At 43.5% G+C, this 23858-nt stretch overlaps 1 protein-coding gene across 2 annotated transcripts; it reads right to left on the reverse strand.

Moving 5' to 3' along the window:
• Positions 1–6524: 6524 nt before the first annotated feature.
• On the reverse strand, positions 6525–23508 carry LOC140471124 (protein Wnt-6-like). Of its 2 annotated transcripts, none has more exons than XM_072567013.1 (4): positions 23205–23508; positions 19851–20071; positions 17719–18020; positions 6525–7710 (listed from the first exon to the last, which is right to left on the reverse strand). In XM_072567013.1, the coding sequence occupies exons 1-4, from the start codon at positions 23279–23281 to the stop codon at positions 7249–7251; spliced, it is 1062 nt and encodes a 353-aa protein (XP_072423114.1). In that variant the 5' UTR covers positions 23282–23508; the 3' UTR covers positions 6525–7248. The 2 variants fall into 2 exon arrangements, with proteins under 2 accessions (XP_072423114.1, XP_072423113.1); XM_072567012.1 differs by having other exon boundaries at positions 17719–18038.
• Positions 23509–23858: the final 350 nt, after the last annotated feature.

Here is a 23858-nt window from a genome sequence, read left to right on the forward strand (position 1 = left end):
AAAACTGCACACAGTACTGCAGCTCTGGCTTACCAACGTTTTATACAGTTCCAGCACCATCTCCCTGCTCTTAAACTCTATGTCTCGGCTAGTAAAGACAATCATCCCAAATGTCTTCTTAATCACTTTATCTACCCATCCCTCTACCTTAAGGAACTGGTGGACCCGCACACCAAGGTCTCTGTGATATTAGGTCCATCGCAGAGTCCTGCAGCTCATCGTGTTTTGCCCTGCTTTGTTTGTCCTCCTTAAGTGCGCCACCCTGACACAACTCCACCTGTTCCCCAGTGCCAATTTACAATGATTTCGACAGTTATCTCTGAGCTCGCTTTATTGAAGGTTCAGCAGGCGAAAGCATGCACCAAATTTTAGTTTGCATTGGAATGTTTGCAAGGTGCATGGTTAATAAATAGAAAACCAAAAAGTGTCAGAGGTGTTGAGAGGGTAAATCGAGTCTTAGAGATGTCCTGCACGGAAACAGACCCTTCGGTCCAACTCCTCCATGCCGACCAGATATCCCAACCCAATCTAGTCCCCCCTGCCAGCATCCAGTCCTTATCCCTCCAAACCCTTCCTATTCATATACCCATCCAGATGCCTTTTAAATGTTGCAATTGTACCGGCCTGCACCACGTCCTCTGGCAGCTCATTCCAGACACGTACCACCCTCTGAGCGAAAACGTTGCCCCTGAGGTCTCTTTTATATCTTTCCCCTCTCACCCTAAACCTATGCCCTCTAGTTCTGGACCCCCCCCCCCCGCCCCCCCCAGGGAGAATACTTTGACTATTTACTCTATCCATGCCACTCATGATTTTATAAACCTCTATAAGGTCACCCCTCAGCCTCCGACGCTCCAGGGAAAACAGCCCCAGCCTGTTCAGCCTCTCCCTGTAGCTCAAATCCTCCAACCCTGGCAACATCCTTGTAAATCTTTTCTGAACCCTTTCATGTTTCATAACATCTTTCCGATAGGAAGGAAACCAGAGTTGCACGCAATATTCCAAAAGTGGCCTAACCAGTGCCCTATACAGCCGCAATATGATCTCCCAACTCTTGTACTCAATACTCTTGACCAATAAAGAAAAGCATACCAAACGCCTTCTTCACTATGAGCCTCATTCCTGATGAAGGGCTTATGCCCGAAACGTCGACTCTCCTGCTCCTCAGAAGCTGCCTGACCTGCTGTGCTTTTCCAGTACCACACTCTCGACTCTGATCTTCAGCATCTGCAGCCCTCACTTTCTCCCTGTAATCCATCTCGCCCAATTTCCACGCAACATTCGGGAGAAGTGTGGAACGTGGGGCCAATCCGTCGCGGAACTACAAGAGCTTATAGGTTTTTACTAACTTGAAAGGTGTTCGTGCAGATGAACACGGATCAGTTTATACACACCATGCACTTCCACAGGCTTCTCTTCACAGATGCGAACACATGACCTACACATACAATGAAACGCCATACCAGCCTATAAACACCCCAGAGACAGCCACATACCCCACACCCCATTCATTATCCGTCTCCGGTATATGCTTACCCCCCATTCATTCTCTCCCCGTCCAGCTTCCCCAGTCTACCTCCCCAAACCCCTTCCCTTACATCTCCCACATACACGTAACCTATCCCATACAGCTCTATGTGTTGAGAGTTCTAAGGCTGAGCGCTGAAGAGACTAACACTTCCACACCCAGTGGAAACCATTTCCAACCAGTATTATTTTGTAAGTTTCTTGGGTTGCCCCCAGGTGCAGGCGATGGAAATTCCCCAGCAACTGACAGCCATCAGCGGGATAAGCTCTGAGCCAACAAGTTGTGAAGGTAACGCGTTTGCAAATGATTTCAGTTCTGTAATGTCCTGCCGTTGCTCCGAGTTCAGTGTGCTGTCAGACGTGCTTTGGATTCGCAAGTGGGGGAAGGTAGTGCTGTAATATTAGTGTCACTGAGTCATCATCCCGAAACCCAGACCAATGCTTTTGTTTGGGGGGGTGGGTGGGGGCGTGAGGGAGGAGAGGCGGGTGTATGGGTTCAAATCCCACCATCATAATAAAATCTGCAGTTGAAAAGCTGTGCTGTTGATAATGTCATCATTGCATTTTTTAAAAGTCTGATTTATTAATACCCTTTAGGGAAGGAAATTTGCATTTTTTAAACATGGTCTGGCCTACATGTGACTTCAGATCAATAACAATGTGGTTGACACTTTAACTGCCCTCTGGACAATTCGAGAAGGGCCATAAAGGCTGGCCGAGCCAGCGGTGCCCAGATCCCCTGAATAAAAATAACACTGAAGTAGATCTCAAATTATAACACAGCAATTGTAGCACGTAGCAGATACCCAGACGAAAATAAACCGAGAGAAGATCCATTGTGTTCATTGTCGAACGAAGTTACTGTTAACAGTTTTATTTTATGATGCAAATGTTTAACATACTTGTATCAGGCTACTTTCTCCACTGTTTAAGGGGAAGCATGTTATTTTAAACATGTTCAAGCTTCGATTAAAATAAAGGAGAGAAGAACTTGGTAACAGCCTTTTAACCATTGTAGAAAGGGCTCATGATCTGTCCATTTTTGCACAGGTTTTAGCATTGGTTATTAGCAAGTACTTCATTCCAGTATCACACACAAGCAGGAGGCAATGTTAACAAACATGTTTTTCCAAATTTAAAATCCCTCAAGTAAATAAACCATAATGAATGATTAAACGGGCTTCACTTTGGCATTTTAATTATTTTTTGGAATAGTTCTTAAAGCAAGTAATAGCTCTCAACTGTTGTGTTAAAGACATCCATCTGGGTTCTTAGCCTGGGTTCTTAACGGGTTGGTGCAACTAGAGAAAGGTATTCACATGGATGAAATGATCTCAAACAATGGGCACGTATACTACCACACACTAAAATCTGATGGGAAGGTGATAGCATAATGGTAATATCATTGGACTGATAGCCGAGAGGTCTAGGCTAGAGCAACGTGGGACCAAACCCAGCCAAGACAACTAGAGGAATTTAAGATCCGTTACTAAACTTGGAACTGAAAGTCAGTGAAGGTGATCGTGACATGATCACTGTTTGTCATTAATAAAAAAAGTCCGCTTCACCAATATATCACCACAAATCTATGGCACTGAATGACATAGGGTCGGATGATGTGGAGTCTGTGTGGGTGGAATTGAGGAACCACAAAGGCAAAAAAATCATAATGGGAATTATGTACAGACCTCCTAACAGTGGTCAGGACCAGAGGCGCAACATGTACCGGGAAATAGAAAAGGTATGTCAGAAAGGCAAGGTCACGGTGATCATGGGGGACTTCAATATGCAGGTGGACTGGGTAAATAATGTTGCCAGTGGATCCAAAGAAAGGGAATTTTTGGAATGCTTACAGGATGGCTTTTTGGAACAGCTTGTCATGGAGCCCACAAGGGAGCAGGCTATTTTGGACCTAGTGCTATGTAATGAACCAGACTTTATAAAAGATCTTAAAGTAAGGGAACACGTAGGAAGCAGCGATCATAATATGGTAGAGTTCAGTCTGCGGTTTGAAAGAGAGGAGGCAAAATTGGATGTAATGATGTTACAGTTAAACTAAGGTAATTATGACGGCATGAGAGAGGAACTGACGAAAATCGACTGGAAGCAGAGCCTAGCAGAGAAGACAGTAGAGCAAAAATGGCAGGAGTTTGTGAGTATAATTGAGGACACAGAACACAGGTTCATCCCCAAGAAAAGAAAGATTATCTGGGGAGGGATTAGACAGCCATGGCTGACAAAGGAAGTCAGGAAATGTATCAAAGAAAAAGAGAGACCCTATAAAGTGGCCAAGAGCACTGGGAAATTAGAAGATTGGGAAGGCTACAAAAACAAATAGAGGATAACAAAGAGAGAAATAAGGAAGGTGGGGATCAAATATGAAGGTAGGCTAGCCAGTAATATTAGAAATGATAGCAAATGTTTCTTTCTATACATAAGAAACAAATGTCAGGCAAAAGTAGACATTGGGCCACTTCAAACTGATGCTGGAAGGCTAGTGATGGGAGATAAGGAAATAGCTGGAGAACTTAACAAGTACTTTGCATCAGTCTTCACAGTGGAAGACATGAGTAATATCACAACAATTAAAGGGAGCCGGGGGCTGAGTTGAGTATGGTTGCCATTACAAAAGAGATAGTGCTAGAAAAGCTAAAAGATCTTAAAATTGACAAATCTCCTGGCTCCAATGGGCTACATCCTAGAGTTCTGAGGGAGGTAGCTGAGGAAATAGCAGAGGCGTTGGTTGAGATCTTTCAAAAGTCACTGGAGTCAGGGAAAGTCCCGGATGATTGGAAGACTGCTGTTGTAACCCCATTGTTCAAGAAAGGATCAAGACAAAAGATGGAAAATTATAGGCCAATTAGCCTAACCTCGGTTGTTGGTAAAATTATAGAATCCATCGTTAAGGATTAGGTTTCGAAATTCTTGGAAGAGCAGGGTCGGATTATAACAAGTCAACATGGATTTAGTAAGGGGAGGTCGTGCCTGACAAACCTTCTTTGAAGAGGTGACAAGTAGGTTAGACCAGGGAAACCCAGTGGATGTGGTCTATCTAGACTTCCAAAAAGCCTTTGATAAGGTGCCACATGGGAGGCTGCTGAGTAAGGTGAGGGTCCATGGTGTTCGAGGTGAGCTACTGGCATGGATTGAGGATTGGCTGTCTGACAGAAGGCAGAGAGTTGGGATAAGAGGTTCTTTTTCGGAATGGCAGCCGGTGACAAGTGGTGACAAGTGGTCCCGCAGTGTTCAGTGTTGGGGCCACAGCTGTTCACGTTATATATTAATGATCTGGATGAAGGGACTGGGGGCATTCTAGCGAAATTTGCCAATGATATGAAGATAGGTGGACAGGCAGGTAGTACTGAGGAAGTGGGGAGGCTGCAGAAGGATCTAGACAGTTTGGCAGAGTGGTCCAGGAAATGGCTGATGAAGTTCAATGTGAGCAAATGCGAGGTCTTGCACTTCGGAGAAAAGAATACAAGCATGGACTACTTTCTAAATGGTGAGAAAATTCATAAAGCCAAAGTACAAAGGGATCTGGGAGTGCTAGTCGAGGATTCTCTAAAGGTAAACATGCAGGTTGAATCCGTGATTAAGAAAGCGGATGCAATGTTGTCATTTATCTCAAGAGGGTTGGAATATAAAAGCAGCGATGTGCTACTGAGACTTTATAAAGCTCTGGTTAGGCCCCATTTGGAATACTGTGTCCAGTTTTGGGCCCCACACCTCAGGAGGGACATACTGGCACTGGAGCATGTCCAGCAGAGATTCACACGGATGATCCCTGGAATAGTAGGTCTAACATACGAGGAACGCCTGAGGATCCTGGGATTGTACTCATTGGAGTTTAGAAGGTTAAGGGGAGATCTAATAGAAACTTACAAGATAATACATGACTTGGAAAGGGTGGACACTAAGAAATTGTTTCCGTTAGGTGGGGAGACTAGGACCCGTGGGCACAGCCTTAGAATTAGAGGGGGTAAATTCAGAACAGAAATGCAGAGACATTTCTTCAGCCAGAGAGTGGTGGGCCTGTGGAATTCATTGCCGCGGAGTGCAGTGGAGGCCGGGACGCTAAATGTCTTCAAGGCAGAGATTGATAAATTCTTGATGTCACGAGAAATTAAGGGCTACGGGGAGAATGCGGGTAAGTGGAGTTGAAATGCCCATCAGCCATGATTAAATGGCGGAGTGGACTCGATGGGCCGAATGGCCTTACTTCCACTCCTATGTCTTATGGTCTTATATCATTCTTACCTGGTCTAGCCTACATATAACTCCAGACCCAAAGAAATGTGATTGTAGGCAGTAAGGAATGGTCTAGCCAGTGATGCCCATCTCCCACAAAAAGAGGAAGAAAATACACTCCTATTAATAAATCTGCATGCACACGATCCCTCCACAAATACTAAAGCAAAGGGAGTTACAGACCCGGGGATGGTAAAGCAGAAACATAGAATATCAGAACTCTGAAAGGCTCTCATACTTAATCCTAAAAAGCTGTATGTACTTGTTAAGTCTGGAATACCTGCTGAGGACCACCATACCAAAGTAATGAGCCATCCATCATAATTGAAAACCGATCTCTAACCTTAATACTTCAAGTATGCCTAAGGTACCCCATCAGACAGACTTCATTCTAAAGACTAAAGGCCAGCCCCAAAGTCAATTGCCTCTCAAGTGTAAGGTGTCACAGGGTTACCGACCCATCACGACTTTGAACTTTTCTTTTCATGGTTTTAACAAAGTAGAATTGTTGGATTTCACTGTGCAGTATAAATATGCACACACACACACACACAAACACTTGCATAAATATGTACGCATTAATGTACAAATCTATGCAAGTGCACACAACCACATCATATGCACGCGCTGATTCACATACATGGACGTACACACAAACACACATGCATATAGACACCCAATACACATGTACGCACACACAAAATCACACATTCACCTGATCACTCTCACTCTCTCAGGGCTCAGGCACGCAGACACATAGATTCTCCAGTCACACTCACCCAGGGGCTAAAACGAAACACTGAGATCTTTTCCATTCCATTTATTATGCAGAATATTTCCTGCACAGATATCCAGCAAATGAAAAATAAACCACTTGATCAGAGAAGCAAACGTTTTTAAATAACCTATGTTCACATCTCATGCTATTGAACATGAACTGGGCCAACATTAGGGAGCTCAATGCTGCAACGATTAATTAACTTGACCTCCTAACACACTGATCTGGGCAGCGTTTTATTAATGTCCCACAGGGCAAAATCCCTCTACCTTTTCACAAACATACAAAAATAGCTCTATATGTGTTCAGTCAGAAATGATATATTTCTTCTAACTGTTTATAGCGCTTCTACGCTGCAGGCAACATGCACCTCCTGCCCCGTATCCCCTCCCACAATGAGGTGTACTCCATAAAATCGCTGAATGGTCACATTGATCTGAAGAGTGGTCTGAGCAATTAGAAAATTGCTCCTTTTCAAGACATTTTACAATCTTTCAGAGTAGCAAGGTGCGCTAATTTTAATACGTTATCCCTCACTCCGAATTCCTGCCTGGGGACTTTGCAGCGCAGATATGAGTAGTATATTCCACCTCATCCCATCCAAAATCCTTGCTCTTTGGATAACAAATGGTTTGCTTTGCAATTTCGGTTTAACGCAAGTTCGAGGAATACTGTCTTATGGGGAAGCATTCTGGCTACATGCAGATGCTGAGTTCTTTTCGGACAGCGCATTGTCTGCACTGCACCACACAGCACCAATGGAAGCGACATTGGCAGTTTTCCTGGAAGCTCACTGTCTCCTCCCGGTGCCCCCGGCCACAGCACAGGAGATCACAGCCACTGACATCCAGAGCTGTACCATTGCACACCCTACCCCGCGTCCCTGGAGAACCAGTGCGCCTATTGGGGAGGCAGAAATCGGGAGACTCGGCAGAGTAAATCAGGTCCTGTTTATCTGGCTGTTTGATGTTGTGCCCCACTGGGATCAATGTCTTCCCATCATTGCCGCCCATCACCTTGAAGGCGCCATTGAAGCGGTCCAATAGGCGGTCGCCAACCTCGCGGAAATGGGGCATTTTCTTCCAGCAAGTCTTAACAGCACAGGAGCCGGACAGGCCATGACACTTACACACAGTTCGCATGTAATTCTTAATTATCTGAAGTTAAAGACGATAGTGGAGAGAGAGAAACAAGACTTTAACAATATATTTCATGAACATTGTCATTGAAACAACACACAAAAACCGCATTGAACTGGTTGACTGGAAGGAGACAGAAGTTTGATCTGTACAAGAAATTGATCTTATGCAGCAATTAATTGACTTTGCGCTTGCTATGAAGAATGACATTGCATTGAAATGAGATACGTTTTAAATGCTAGTCTTGTACGTGAGAGGGGAAATGCAACAGATGGTTATGCTAACAATTAAATGAAGACTCGCATTTATATAGCGGCTTTCATTTTTTTCTGGCCATCTCAAAGTGTTTGACAGCCTCTCACGTTTTGAAGTGTATTCACTGTAGTGATGTAGAAAACATGGCAGCAAGTTTTGCACACGGCAGACTCCCCACGCCAAGCAACGGCATTAGGAACAAATAGTCTATTTTGTTGATTCTGCTCCAACAGGTTGATGGTATTTGTGTTCCACACAAGGCTCCTGTAATCTTTTCTATCATGTAAAACTATGTAAAAAGTTAGCTTAAAAGAAGTGATCTTGTAAAAGGTGAATAAAAAATTAACACTCTCAGGGTTTGTGTTTCATTTATTATGTTTATGTTGAATAAAAGCATCCTGGTGCAAACGACACTTCTGCTTTGCTCATGTGTCAGTGTTAATTCAAAATTGCCTCAGTTCGACTACACTGAGGCAGTTGGTCTCTGCATCATTATCAGTATGCTCTTAGGCAACCGGTGGGACTTCAGAATTTGTTTTGTAAACACAGGAGACTTGAATATATAGTTGAGAATATTGCTACCCAGTGACAGAAAGTTTGGACCAGGTGTGACCTTCCATTTAAATAGCAAATAATACACTACCGCTTTTAAGGGCCTTAATTGGTTCCTCAACATGTGCCACTGATAAATACAAGCACATGTACTTCGAGACAGAAGCATATCTATTCAGAAGTTCAAACTCACTCAAATATTTGGATTAACACATATTAAACATTTATTTCGGCCAATGAAGTAACTTCGAGTTGAACTCACTATTGCAATTATGATTGTTGTAACTGAGGATTTTCATATAAATTCTGCTGTCTATGTTTGCAGTGAAGGCTACTCTTATATGTTTGTCACTGTAGCTGTACCCTCTTCCTATCCCCATCAGTAAATATACTCCAGTGGCATCATTGGTGGGGGAATGAGATATTGACAATCCTAGTGTAGATGTGGACAATGGAGTTAATAATAAAGTACAAAAATAAGAATGATTTTACAATGGAATTGAATTACACTCGCCTCTCTTGGTTCAATGACACACATACTCTAATTCTGCTACACCTAAAGACTACTTTTGATCATCACTCTGCGTTTCCAAATTTTTTTTCAATGAAGTCTCCTAAATGTCAAGATTTGTTGTGGAAATTGTCAATCTGAACCGGTCAAGCTGTAATGACACCCTCCTGCCAGTGGTAGTGCTGCAGTGCTTTCTCGGGGGGTGAGGTGGAGGCGGGCATGGTTTAACAAAAAGGGGCCAAGGACACAGAAGAAGCACTCACGTTAGGCTTGTCAGATTGTTAATCAGTCGGGGAATATTTCCCATGACTTCACACAATTCTGTAAGGGAAGAGTGGAAAGATACAAAAGCAACGTCCATGCTACCCTGTCAGACATTAAATCTACCTGAAAATTCTTCCACTACTTCATGCTGCTGTTCAATGAAAAAGCGTGAAAATAAATAACTTATAGGAAGGTGTAATTAATTCGTGACAAGTTTATTCAGGCAGTTTTCATTATAAATGAGGTCATAGGAGCTTATAATGGGAAAATATAAATCAAGTAGATTGATCACTTTAAAACGGGGATTTAACTATTTCTGGAATTCCTGGTCAGTTACCCCTAGTCTCCAACCTAATTTTACCTGAAGACTACACGACTTACCATGACCAACCATCAGTACATATAACTGTTCATACACATTCAAATTAACGTTTCAAAAATGTTGCAAACAGTGTGAGAGAGGGGTGGTACCATTGCAAACAGATATTTTCTTGACTTGCTATTTACAGTAAAATTATAAATGTATTATTATAATGAATAATAAATGCACATATAATGAATCTAGGCTTTTTGTTCTGCTGGTATTATACGCAGTAATCGGAACTCTATTTCCTGTGAAATTCTATTGTACAAGAACATTTTAAAATTTCAAAAGTTCCCTCTGGCAATTATTGCAAATGCAAATGTATGTGTTGAAAGAACAAGTTCTCTAAGAGATGTTTCTGTACTTTCCACAGAAACTAGTCTCAAACTATAATACTGTATTCTTAAGTACTGAAATGTGTTTATGTTACATTATGTGATTGCTTTCTGTGAATGCTGAATATAACGTGGAAGGAATGGCACACTCTTAAAAGAACACTTTTGCTCATGTGAAAAATGAATATTTCAAAATGATTTGATCTAAAATAATGTTCACATGTCCTAAAAAGGTTTACAGGTTCTTAAGCGTATGTGGTAAAATAATGTGTTCAGTGTTCTGCAAAATGTGTTCTAAAAGATCGTGTTTTAAGAGAATGCATGAAAATGTATTTGAAAACACGTGTTTTAAGGATGTTATTTGTTCTTTTCTAAAATATTCTGTTTCTGTAGTCCAAATGATTGCAATTAAATGTCCAAAATATTTGCATGGCTGAATATGTGTTAATGTTCTAAAGCTATGAACTCCAAAAATATGTTTGTGATTCGTTGGGACTGAACAAAGGAAATCTTCACTAACACACTCAAAACGTTACGACAAGTTGCGCCCATAGGAATTCTGACCCCCACATGAGTTAACTACCTTAACAACCACACACTCAGAGTTGACAGCAAAAGATTGCTCCAGATAAACACATATCTTCAGCACAGTGCAGGCAATCGGCTCTTTTTAAAGTCCAACATTGCGAATATTTATATCAAATTACTGTACCAGTATTCAGTACTCTAGAGCATCATAAATTCTCTATGTTGGCTCATTTTGCAGACATGGGCACTGACCTGAGACAATGAATTTTCTGTGTCTCAATCTACATATCAGGTCCATCAGCAACTTCAATCTATCGTTCAATTGTTTCTATTCAGGTCTGCTATGCATTTTGCAATAAGATTATCTAGGTTTGCTATACCTGTAATTGGAATTTGCTTCATTGAAAGTGTACTTTGTTGAAATATTTCATCAGGATTTGAACAGGTAAACAGTTAAACTATTTAGCACGATACAGATATTCAAGGCATGGATTGTGAACATGTAGTGCACCAGAATTCTGTTTAGCATTTGCAAAAGTAAAATCTTAATTACATATTGGACGTTACATGATCCAAACGTTAAGTCACTTCCAGAGGGTGTATTTTTTAACTGCAATTTTAGCATTTCACACAGTTGCTACATGACAACGCTCCATTTAACTAATGATGCAGGATTTTTACGTACATTCCAATAAACAAAAAAAAAGTCCACTGTACAAATTATGTTACCTTTTCTCATCTCTCACCAAACAGAAATTTGGCAAAATGCTTTGATGTTCAGTAATTACATTACCAGTGAGCCCTTAACCTAGAAATTACTATTGCTGATATCTTCAGATCAAAGCACAAAAACATAAGAATTAGAAACCTGCTCTGCCATTCAGTAAGATCAAGGCTGATCTGATTGCAACCTATTTACCTCCAATAACTCTTAACTCCCTTGTCAATCAAAAGTCTGTCTAACTCAGCTTTAAATATATTCAATGACACACACTGTGATGACAATTTCAAGTTCGCGTTTACCAATTTAATTTAAATAGGTGACAGAGCTACAAAAACAGAGGTGACATATGAATGTAGCACAAATATTCCAGCACTACACTCGAGCTTACTTTGTTTCAGTTCACCTTTTCCTCTTTGGCTTTAGCTTTGGAGGGCTTTGACAGTGGCAAGTGGTTTCCAGGCAACCTTAATCTAATGTTAGAATTAAAAGTCTCAATGTTAACAGTCAACAGCCATGTACCGATATGAAAACAACACCCTGAAGCCTGAATATTGAGTAGTTTAAGTGGTTCTGTGACTATTTATGTTGAAAATTAGTTCAGCAAGAAGATTGAAGAAGGTCCTTCTACTAGTACAAAAGAGCAATGATGAGGATTGAAAATGATACACAATAGGCACACTGGGGTAGTTTTTAATGTGTGTGCTTACTGCCTGGAGGGTGAACATGCAATCCTATGATTTAGAAGCAGAAGTAGGCAATTTGGCCCCGAGAGCCTGTTCAAAAAGATCATGGTTGATCTGTTTGTGGCCTCAACCTCACTTTCTTGTTTGGATGTGATAACCATTGACTCTCTCATTTAGCATTGCCGAGGCAGCCTAGAGATAAGGAAATCAGCTGGGGAGAATTACACCATCTGCATTTCTTTGAAGTTAATTTAAAGGAGCAGCATAAACATTTACAGTAACTGGCTTATCAACTGAAAAGCTATCAAGGAAATATAATTTGGAAACCATCAGTTTACAACCTGAAATGAATAATGAATGTGCGTATTCATTGACATCTTTTATTTATGGTACAGTAATGGCGAGACTGCCCTATCCAATCTTCTAATACAGCTTGTAAATACAGACCTCTGTCACTTGTGTCTTTCAGATTGGAATCCAGTTCAGGCTGATTGGGGTTATCTTGTTTCTCAGTAGAGACTAAGTAATACAGTTACTGAGATCGCTGCCTTTTCACCTCTGGGACATGGTTTAAAGTCTACCCCAAAAGTAGCTTTACAGGTTTGCAGTTTAGGTCAGTTCCCTATAAATCAGATTGCCTTAAAATTCATCAAGTTATAGAGTGATTCACTGTTTTAACTTTCAGTGAGTTCTACGACAGCTATGCAGAATATAAATACAGTTTTGCACAGTAGGGTTTGAATTAACAGTGATTGATATGCTTTTACACCATTTCTAGAACAATGCTGAAATGAACATTTAATAAAGTTGTTTAGTTTAACTTAAATCAGCATTGCAACTGTACTGAAGGTGAAAGGACATGGCAGTTACTAAACACAGGTATGAAATTGATAAAGTCACTGGCCCTGCTAAACACTGAAAGTATTGATGCTGGACGAATGTCCAGGTTCTAGTGGAAAGATGTTTTGACTAAATAGTCAGAGATTGCCCAATAATCTAGTTAATCTCTTGATGATAGGGGAATAATGAATAGTATACATTACCAGCACCTTTCTATACACACATTTCTATATCTTTATATATAGAATGCCAATGCACCTCTGTATTAAGAGCTTATGCACTTTACTGGTGATTAAGCATTGAATACTGCCAGTGTTAGACTATGTACTGGAATATTGTCATTGGTCCATATTCACTTTCAAATTGGATGCTTTGTTCCCTCACTATTGCCTGCTATGCTCTATGTGGCTATTAGGTCTGTTAAAGGTAAATGCATCTGACATGTCCATCTTTTATTGATCATGTAACATGTTACTTACTCATTGCCTTGTTCAAAATGATTCTATTCAAATACATTTAAAGAGTGTGCTGACACTTGGTCCATTGGTGAAAAAATCTTCCTCTTCAGACTGTGTTGAAATTGATTAGTGCATATATATTACACTTTGAACAGAATTACATTTATATTTTATGGAGAACTAAGGTTTAGTTTTGACATGGAAAAGCACGAGAATGGACAAACTCAATATTTTGGGGGTAAAATGAGATAGCATGAATATATTAATATTTGCAAAGAAGTCAAAGTTAACCAGAACATTTGAAGTGCACTGTGGCAACTCTGCTTTTTCACTAGTAGAACCTGTGTTGCATTGTGCAAGCTAGCGCGACTGTTCTTCAAGGATGTCACCCAGTGCACTGCAGGACCTCTCCTGCTGGGACTGATAGCCCTCTGTGACATTGACTTGGAGTTCTAAAAGAAAAGTTACTTTTAATCAAGTTGTTGGACATATTGCAGCATACCTTGAGGGCAGGTGGGACCTTCTGGTCCAAATATAAGGACACTACCCCAATGCCACAATGCTTGTACCAGTGACTTGGAGATCCACTATTTTAAAAGCTAACTGATCGTCCAAATTAAACAGAAGATAGCACTGACAGCTCCCAAGGGGTGCAGTAACAAAAGTCCAAACCACAAGTTAAAATTAAAATGTTATTTTGGGGGATGATGATGATGATGCAGCTGTACAGGACATTGGTTAGGAATATTGCATGCAAGTCTGTTGGAATATTGCGTGCAATTCTGGTCTCCTTCCTATCGGAAAGATGTTGTAAAACTTGAAAGGGTTCAGAAAAGATTTACAAGGATGTTTCCAGGGTTGGAGGATTTGAGCTATAGGGAGAGGCTGAACAAGCTAGGGCTGTTTTCCATGGAGCGTCAGAGGCTGAGGTTTATAAAATCATGAAGGGCATGATAAAGTCTTTTCCCTGGGGTGGGGGAGTCCAGAACTAGAGGGCATAGGTTTGAGGTGAGAGGGGAAAGATATAAAAGAGACGTCAGGGACAACTTTTTCACACAGAGGGTGGTGCGTGTATGGAATGAGTTGCCAGAGGAAGTGGTGGAGGCTGGTATAATTACAGCATTTAAAAGGCATCTGGATAGGTATATGAATAGGAAGGGTTTAGAGGGATATGGGCCAAATGCTGCCAAATGAGACTAGATTAGGTTAGGATATCTGGTCGGCATGGACAAGTTGGACCGATGGGTCTGTTTCCATGCTGTACACCTCTCTGACTCTATGACTCTAGTGCTTAGTATCTCACCTGTTATTTAGTGCATGGCAGGAAATTACTTCAATACAATCAATTCCCTCTTTTGTTCAGTTTAATCAGCCCACAGCATCAAAGTTACCAATTGTGATACTCATGATAATATTGACTGATTTCTGCAAAAATCCATATTTGTTATGCAACCAAAAAACACACCTCCATATGAATTTCTATTTCTCGCTAGTAATATAACATCTGTACAGAATTGTCATCCACAATGTGTAGAAGCTGCATGCTTCATGTCAAAGCAAACAGGTTAGGACTGTAGGCAAGCCGGGTTTGGCATGAAACAAAGGTAATTTCATCAGGTTGTGTGTGGAGGCAGAGGAGATTGGTGAGACACTAAATCAATACTTTTCGTCAGTATTCACTCAGGAACAGGACATTGTTGCCGATGTGAATACTGAGTCACAATTAATTAGAATGGACAGCTTTGAGGTATGTAGGGAAGAGGTGTTGGAAATTCTGGAAAGGATGAAAACAGATAAGTCCCCTGGGCCTGATGACATTTATCCTAGGATCCTCTGGGAAGCTAGGGAGGAGATAGCGGAGCCATTGGCCTTGATTTTTATGTCGTCGTTGTCTACGGGAATAGTGCCAGAAGACTGGAGGATAGCGAATGTGGTCCCCTTGTTCAAGAAGGGGAGCAGGGATAGCCCGAGTAACTATAGGCCAGTGAGTCTCACTTCTGTTGTGGGCAAAGTCTTAGAGAGAGTTGTAAGGGAAAGGATTTATGAACATCTGGATAGGAATAATGTGATCAAGGATAGTCAGCATGGTTTTGTGAAGGGCAGGTCATGCCTCACAAACCTTATTGAATTCTTTGAGAAAGTGACCAAGGAAGTGGACGAGGGTAAAGCAGTAGATGTGGTGTATATGGATTTTAGCAAGGCGTTCGATAAGGTACCCCATGGCAGGCTAATGCAAAAACTACGGAGGTATGGCATTAAGGGTGCATTAGAGGTTTGGATTAGGAATTGGCTGGCTGGAAGGAGACAGAGGGTAGTAGTTGATGGTATAGGTTCATCTTGGAGCGCAGTTACTAGCGGTGTTCCACAAGGATCTGTTTTGGGACCATTGCTGTTTGTCATTTTTATAAATGACCTGGAGGAGGGGCTTGAAGGCTGGGTGAGCAAGTTTGCGGATGACACGAAAGTCGGTGGAGTTGTGGACAGCGAAGAAGGATGTGGCAGGTTACATCGGGATATAGATAAGTTGCAGAGCTGGGCAGTAAGGTGGCAAATGGAATTCAATGTAGCTAAGTGTGAAGTCATTCACTTTGGTAGGAGTAACAAGAAGATGGATTACTGGGCTAATGGTAGACTACTTGGTAGTGTGGATGTGCAGAGGGATCTTGGTGTCCATGTACACAGATCTTTGAAAGTTGCCACCCAGGTAAATAGTGCTGTGAAGAAGGCATATGGTGTACTGGGCTTTATTGGTAGAGGAATTGAGTTCTGGAGTCCTGAGGTCATGTTGCAGTTGTATAAGACTCTGGTGCAGCCTCATCTGGAGTATTGTGTGCAGTTTTGGTCGCCATATTAAAGGAAGGATGTGGAGGCATTGGAACGAGTGCAGAGGAGGTTTACCAGGATGTTGCCTGGCATGGTAGGAAGATCGTATGAGGAAAGGCTGAGGCACTTGGGGCTGTTCTCATTGGAGAAAAGAAGGTTTAGGGGTGATTTGATAGAGGTGTACAAGATGATTAGGGGTTTAGATAGGGTTGACAGTGAGAACCTTTTTCCGCTAGTGAAGTCAGCTGTTACTAGGGGACACAGCTTTAAATTAAGGGGTGGTAGGTATAGGACAGATGTTAGGGGTAGATCTTTTACTCAGCGGGTTGTGAGTTCATGGAATGCCCTGCCAGTAGCAGTGGTGGACTCTCCCTCTTTATGGTCATTTAAGCGGGCATTGGACAAGCATATGGAGGTTATTGGGCTAGTGTAGGTTAGGTAGGCTTCGGTCGGCGCAACATTGAGGGCCGAAGGGCCTGTACTGCGGTGTATTTTTCTATGTTCTATGTTCTATATTTTAGGTGAGGAAGTCTTGAGGGGAGAGAAGAGTGGTTGGGAAGCAGTTTCATCTTAAATTTTGGAGGGAGGTTTGATCAAGCTCTGAAAGAGAGACAATTGCACCTTATTGAGGAGAGGCCAATTAAATTAGGGTTGTTAACTGCAGGATTGAGGTAATAAATTTCTGCTTCTCCCAGAACTAGACCTTCAAATACTTTGCTCTAGAGACTAGTTAAGGCATAGATTGTCAGGCGATAATCAGAGGAGAGAACAGGGGATTTGGTTTGGTTTGGGCTGGCAGAGAGCCAGTATAGATATGATGGACAGAATGGTTTCCTTAAGCTCTCTGAAGTCCCATGAAAAACAAAGAGCAAGACATATCCAAGTTCCAATGAAAGCACCATCTCCTCTTAGCCACATACCACCCTGACTTACAAACCTACAAATGAACATACAAACTAGGACTAGAAATTGAGACTGTGTTGCTGTTCCTTCATTGTTATTGCTCAAAGTCCTGGAACTCGCTCCCAAACAGCACTGTGAGTGTCTCTCTACCTGAACGACTACAACAGCTCAAGTTGGTGGCTCATCACTACCCAGGGCAATTAGGGATGGACAACAAATGCTGGCCTGGCCAGGGAGTGAATTTTTAAACTAAAACTTGCCCATTTTCCCCTCCAGCAAAGGGAGTTGTCTGGGGGGCTCTGATTTGTCAAAAGGATACATACAGTGGTCATAACAACAAGAAACAGCACCTACCCGACAGTGATGAAATCTGGATGTGAAACTATCCTTAAATGTTTAACTAGTTGAATCTTTTCTTTTAAAAAATCGAACCAACTGTGTGGAAGTAAGAATTCAAAACGTTGCCAGTATTGCAAAGGCAGACTACTGTGGCAAGTCTGACTCTTTAGTGAGCCTCCCACAGAACTGGACATGCTCCCACTGAATGGTGCCGAGTGGCAGTGTTCATTGATCTCGGACACAGCAGTAACTGGATGTTCCAGGAGTGCATTGAACAGTGGAATAAGTTGGCCTTTGGGCAGTCAGGACTTTACAGGCAAGCAAGAACAAGGGCATCTTCCTCTAGTGTTACTAATACTTCAGATACTTTGTTTCATAAGAAAATCACCCACACAGCAATTTGTGTGAAATAAAGTAGACCCGATTCTGATGGCACTTTGAACCTACCAAGCGCCCAGCCTCGTTATTGTGCAGGTTAATCAAGGATTTGATGTCGTTCTGTCCTTGCTTCCTCTCAGCATCCATGAACTGCTTGGACTTGGCGTAGCCGAACTCCACGTCATCTCCGCATCCGCCCCACTCCCAGGCTGTGGCCTCGGTGCCAGGAGTGGGCGAGCGGGGCAGTGGCACCCGGTTCAGGGTGCGCTCACACCCGCACTGCAGCAGCTCGCCCATGCTGCAGGCCTGGCTCACCGTGTAGAGCACCCCAGCCGAGGTGACAGCGGAAACGAAGGCAGTCTCCCTGATATCTGGTGAGAAGAAGAGGGCTAGTATATGGCAAGTGGCCAATTGTATAACAGCCACCACACAATATTAACCAGATACACAATGTATGGATTACATACAATGTATGAATGCCACCATAATCAAATGCATTCACACTGTAAAAGACCATTCAAACTCAGGTTAATGCTGTGCTCCAGCTGCCTCTTGTCTCACCCATCACTTCATATTCCTTTCTCTCTTTTGAACTGCACTGATACTGTCTCCCATCACCGCCCCCGCCCTCCCCCCATCCAATATCAGTGCGTCCCACATTCACCCCTCTCTGTCTGGATTCATTTCGGCTCTGAGTGTTGGGTTATTGTCTACCCACGTGCAGACTGAGCCCAAAATCAAAACTTTGCCCAATTTCGCTGCCTGCCTGCCCTTGTCACACTCCAAGCTAAAACCTGTGCACCCGAGACCACACTTTTGGGGTTGGTACAAGGTAACAATGGGAGTCCAGGAATGTAAATGCAACCTGTTCCTAAATCTGGAATAAAAAAAGCTGGTTTCACTAATAGTCATAAAACAACTGGGTTTTCCGAAAACTTTATTTGGTTCATTAATGTCCTTTAGGGAAGGAAACTGCCGTCCTTCCATGGTCTGGCCTGCATGTGACTCCAGACCCACAGCAACGTGGTTGACTCTTAACTGCCCTCTGAAATGGCGCAGCAAGCCATTCAGTTGTATCAAACTGTAACAGCAAAAGACTGTGGAGTCTCAAGAACAGTTCAGGGATGGGCAACACACGCTGGCCTTGCCAGTGCTAGCCACATCCCAAAACCGAATTTCAAAAGCAGACAGTTAACCTGGTTGGTCACCATTGGCTGGTCAGGTTTGCTTCCTTGTGATCCTTCACAGCTTCCCTGAGCAGTTTATAACTGGGAACCGAATGAAGCGACCCAAAAAGAATCGGGTCGAGGTTTGGGAAACCAGGGCTGTTGTTTTTAAAATGCAATTAACAGTTTACATCCAGGAAGTGAATTACTTACTGAAAGTGACTACGATGTGAACGTGTTCACATAGATAACACCAGACTATTCCGATTGGGGAACTAGTGAGAGCGGATGGCGGGGGGGGGGGAGGCATGAATACACCACGAACGTACTTGGAATACACTGGGAATGCACCAGAAATGCTGGAGTCGGAACTGACAGCAGAAGTGAGCAATATCCTGGGAAGCTGGGGACAGAATGCCCAGGGCCAGCGAGCTCTGCCCTGCTGCAATCTGTCTGAGGACTGTGTGTGTGTAAAACCGCATCTTTGTCAGTGGCTTGATATCTGGATATACTGCGCTGTGTGTCGTGAATCAATTTGTATCGTGCGTAAATAAATACATAAATAAATAGATATCTTACAGCAGTGGGACTTGAGGCTGCGCACTGGAGGGCCATGTTCCACAGTGTGCAGGAGCTTTGCTGAATTCCAGTCATGAGATATCCATCCAGACTAAGCAGGGACCCTGCTTTCTGAGGAGGCAAAGTAACTCCAGTGTTTTCTAACCCCTGTTTAAGCAGTTCACTCACACCCCTCGCTCCCTCTCTCTCTCTGCGGTTTGCTTTGATTGGCCAGGTGTTTCCTCGCCCTGCTACCTGACAATCTATTGGACAAACTTGTTTCCTGTCTTTGTTTGGCTGTCCCTGTCTGCTTTATAGTCTCGCACGTCTGTCTGGGGTTCTCTCTCTGTGTTTGCCCCTACTCCCCATGGTCTCCTGCAACATGGGTGTGCATTCGATCCTCCAGTTGGTTGGCATAACGTTGGAATAGAAACCCCCTCCTATCCTCCTCAAACAGGCCAGAGTCAGAATCTCTACCTTGTTGCAGGATCTTGCTGAAGTATTTCTTGTGAGTGGTGCAGTTCCACTTGCGGAATCGGAACTGGTGCTGGCATTCCCGGATCCCGAGGCGGGCTCCCTTCGCCACCTCGCTGACGATCTCCGGTTGAGTCTGACACAGTTCAGCCTGCCTGCCTGCCAGCCGCTTGGCTTTCCTGCAGATGCTGTTGGGATCCATGACCAAGGGGCTTCCTACCGCCCTGCAGCGCGGGGGTCAAACCAGCGGCACAGCGTTACTTCAGAATAAAGCGAGGCCTTCCACACACATTTCACTGACACACTCATTCACTGACACATATTGACCCTAATCCACATTCACTTACACACAGGAACACACGCCACCGCACTGGCATTCACACACAGGCTCACTGACACACTGACACGTTCACATGCACTCACGCAGACACAAACTGACACAGACTGACACACATTCACTGACAAACACACACATTGATACACACATATGTACTCACATTCACATACATCACACTGACACAGACACTAACATTCCAACTCACTAACACTCACATTGATACACACTAACATCACTGATGCACTCACTGATACAGTGACACGCACACTGACATATACTCATACAGACGGACACATACACAAACACACACTGATACATACATTTATACAGACACACACTAACATATACGTTCATGCTCATACTCTCCGTCTCATACTGACAAACACTGATACTCACGCACAGTCTCACACACGCAGTGGCATTCACACACACACACACAAACTGACAAATACCCACTTACACAAACACACATACACTTACTGACACACACTCATGCACTGACTCTCACTCAGAACACAAACCCATTGACTTCATTCACATTCATTCATAGGCACACTCCCATGAACTCTCAGTCATACACTGACTCATAGAGTCACACTCTAACACACCCAAATACAATCACTGAAACACACATTCATGCAGACATATACTCACTGACACACATATTAACACATATATTTACACAGAAACACACATTCACAGACATACAATACCAAACAGTGACACACACGTGCATACACACACTCAATGGCACATACATTCATACAGACACATACTGACGCACTCATCAACACATACATTCATACAGACACACACTGACACACTCACTCATTAACATGTACATTCATACAGACACACCCTCACTGACACACACACTGAATCCCACTGACACATACACGCACACTCACATTGACACGCCCCACCCCCACCCCACAGACACATACTGGCACACACATACACTGACCACCTCCAAAACACACACTGACACACATTCGCATACACACTGAGACTTGCATATTCACAAACCGATATATTCACCCACACTCACAAACAAATTCATACAGTGACGCGGGCAAACATCTTCCTCTCTTATATTCACTCACACACACTCCCCATAAATACTCAGACTCATACATGTCCAGTGAAACACATACACACACATTCACTCAGTGGGACTCATACAGTCACTACTACACACATACACACACAGACGTACTCACACTACATGCACATATTCACACACTGACACACCCACAGCCAGCCACACTCTTTAACTCTCCCTCTCTCATACTGACAAACACTGATACTCATGCACACTCTCGAACACACAGATACACACTCTCACTTACAGACACAAACCCACTAACTTCACTCACACTCATTTACATACTCCCATAAACTCTCACAGGCACATACTGACACACATAGTTACACTCTACCACACTCAAACGTACACATTGACACACACACACACACTTCTACACAATCTCTCACGCACAGATTCTCACACACACGCACTCAGATTCTCACAATCTCGCTAATGTGCAGATATACTCCCTTGTACACTCATGCACATAATCACACGTTCAAAAACAGACATACTCGCATTCTCACACAAACGCACATTCAGAGATACACTCTCACAGTCAGGCATACTCTCTCACACACTCACATTTTCACATAAACACACACTTAGAGAAACACATACACAGACTCGGAGACACACACTCTCACACAAGCACACTGTCGGAGGCCCACACGTTCACACATTCTCACACAAACATACTCTCGGGAACACACACTATCTCTCTCTCTCTCTCTCTCTCACACACACACACACACGAAGACACACTCTCTCACACGCATACACTCAGATATAGTCTGTCTCTCTCTCACACTCATTCATGTTCTCAGGCACACATACACCCGTTGAGTTTTCAGAGGGGTTGTGCCACAACCGCGGTTGAAGTGTACAAGAAAACGCAACTGATTGAACTCCGAGGCAATTTATACAGGAATGAGACGGGGAATCCTTATCTCCCAAGTACACAGAGCGTAATGAATAAACGGCGAGGAGTTAGGGATCCGACTGATGAAGCGGTTCTGCTATTTGTGCGCTCGTTCGCTTCGAAACAGCGGACCCTAAGCCAGGGAAAGAGCAACTATCTGGGATTTCCCAGATACAGGTGCTGTTTGCAAATGAGAGTAAGCAAAAACTGTCAACACAATGGAGCCCCTGCACCCTCACAGTTCATCTTGCTTCTGCTCCACTCTCTAATGCACTCTCTCCTCACTCCCTCTATCTCTCTCTCCTCAATCTCTCTGTTATATTCTCTCCTCACTTTCTCCATCATCCTCCCTCCTCACTTTCTCTATTATCCTCTCTCAATACTCCTTCTATTACCGCCCCTCCTCATTCCCTCTATCATATTCTATTCTCACTCCCTCTATCATCCTTTCTTCACATTTACTCTATCACACCGTCTTCTTAATCACTATCTCTCTCCCCACACACTCTCTCCCATCTTGTTCTCTGCCCTCTCACTCCCTCATACCTCTCTCCCATTATCTCTCTCTCTCTCCCATTCTCTCTCTCCTCCTGTCTCTCTACTCCCTCTTCTCCGACCCGTTCTTCCCTCATTATCCCTCCTCTCTGGCTCTTTCACTGGTCTCTATCTCCCCTCTTCCCTCTCTTGCCCTCCCCTTGCACTTTCTTCCCTCTTTCTCCGCTCCCCACTGTACTCTTTGCCCCTCCTCGCTCTCTCCTCTCTCTCTTTCTTCTCGCCCTGTTTCTCAACTGCTCCTCTCCCTCCTGTCCCTGACTCACTCTCTTCTCTCTCCCCTCGCTCTCTCCTCTCTCTCTCTCTCCTGCTTTCCGTCTCTGCCTTCTGAAAACACCACTGCCTCCTCGGTTACAAGTCCCCTCAAGCCACCTCCCACCCCCCTTACCCCCACCACCAGCCCGAACAACGCCTTGTCCGACAAGTATCCTCGGGAGCCCGAGACCCGACCCGACTCACCACCACAGGCTGATGATGTTGGCGGGGTACAGAAGACAGAAGAAAACTCGGAGCTGAGCTGCAGCGAAAGGCCACATCTCGGTGTCTGTCCAGCTCAGAGAGAGGCACTGGAACCCCTTCCTTCCCTCCCTCCCTCTCCTGTTCCGCTCAGTTCACCCGCGGATTTCCATCTCCCGCAAGGACTGGGAGAGGGGAGGGGGAGGGAGGGGGTTTCATTTCGCTTCTCTCTCTCTCTCTCTCTCTCTCTCTTTTGACTTGTGTGTGTCCGACTGGCTGGGACTGAAGGAAGGAGAATCCCGACTCCTCAAATGGGCATTAGGAATAAAACCACAGCTCCCACAATGACACCCCCTCCCCTCCCAGGGTAATACGGCGCCTGTCCCACTTCCAGTGCCGCTTGAGAAGCAGGTGAAGGGTCATCATTTCGAGCATCCAGTTTCGGAATGATACACAAGACTGAGACCAGTAACCATTCAACACCCAAGCAATATGTGTAACATCCATCACGTAATATATCTTCACTATGGAATGCGCATATCGAGACCGATGCATCAATTGACGTCTTATATATCTCCCAGTCCCCTTTCTTCATTTGTCTTGACTGTATTTGAAAAGCCTGTTTTCTTCCGTTCCCCAGTTTACTTTCCCCCCTGT

This window comes from Chiloscyllium punctatum, chromosome X (genome assembly GCF_047496795.1).
Source record: "Chiloscyllium punctatum isolate Juve2018m chromosome X, sChiPun1.3, whole genome shotgun sequence".
Taxonomy (NCBI): domain Eukaryota; kingdom Metazoa; phylum Chordata; class Chondrichthyes; order Orectolobiformes; family Hemiscylliidae; genus Chiloscyllium; species Chiloscyllium punctatum.

What these genes read in the sequence shown, in the direction of transcription:
- LOC140471124 (XM_072567012.1), bottom strand. Translation starts at nt 23,281, where the DNA reads ATGTGGCCTTTCGCTGCAGCTCAGCTCCGAGTTTTCTTCTGTCTTCTG. An exon ending in CAGCAAGATCCTGCAACAAG is followed by an intron (nt 18,039 to 19,850) that starts GTAGAGATTCTG and finishes GCCATATACTAG; the next exon opens with CCCTCTTCTTCTCACCAGAT. An exon ending in ATAACGAGGCTGGGCGCTTG is followed by an intron (nt 7,711 to 17,718) that starts GTAGGTTCAAAG and finishes CTTTAACTTCAG; the next exon opens with ATAATTAAGAATTACATGCG.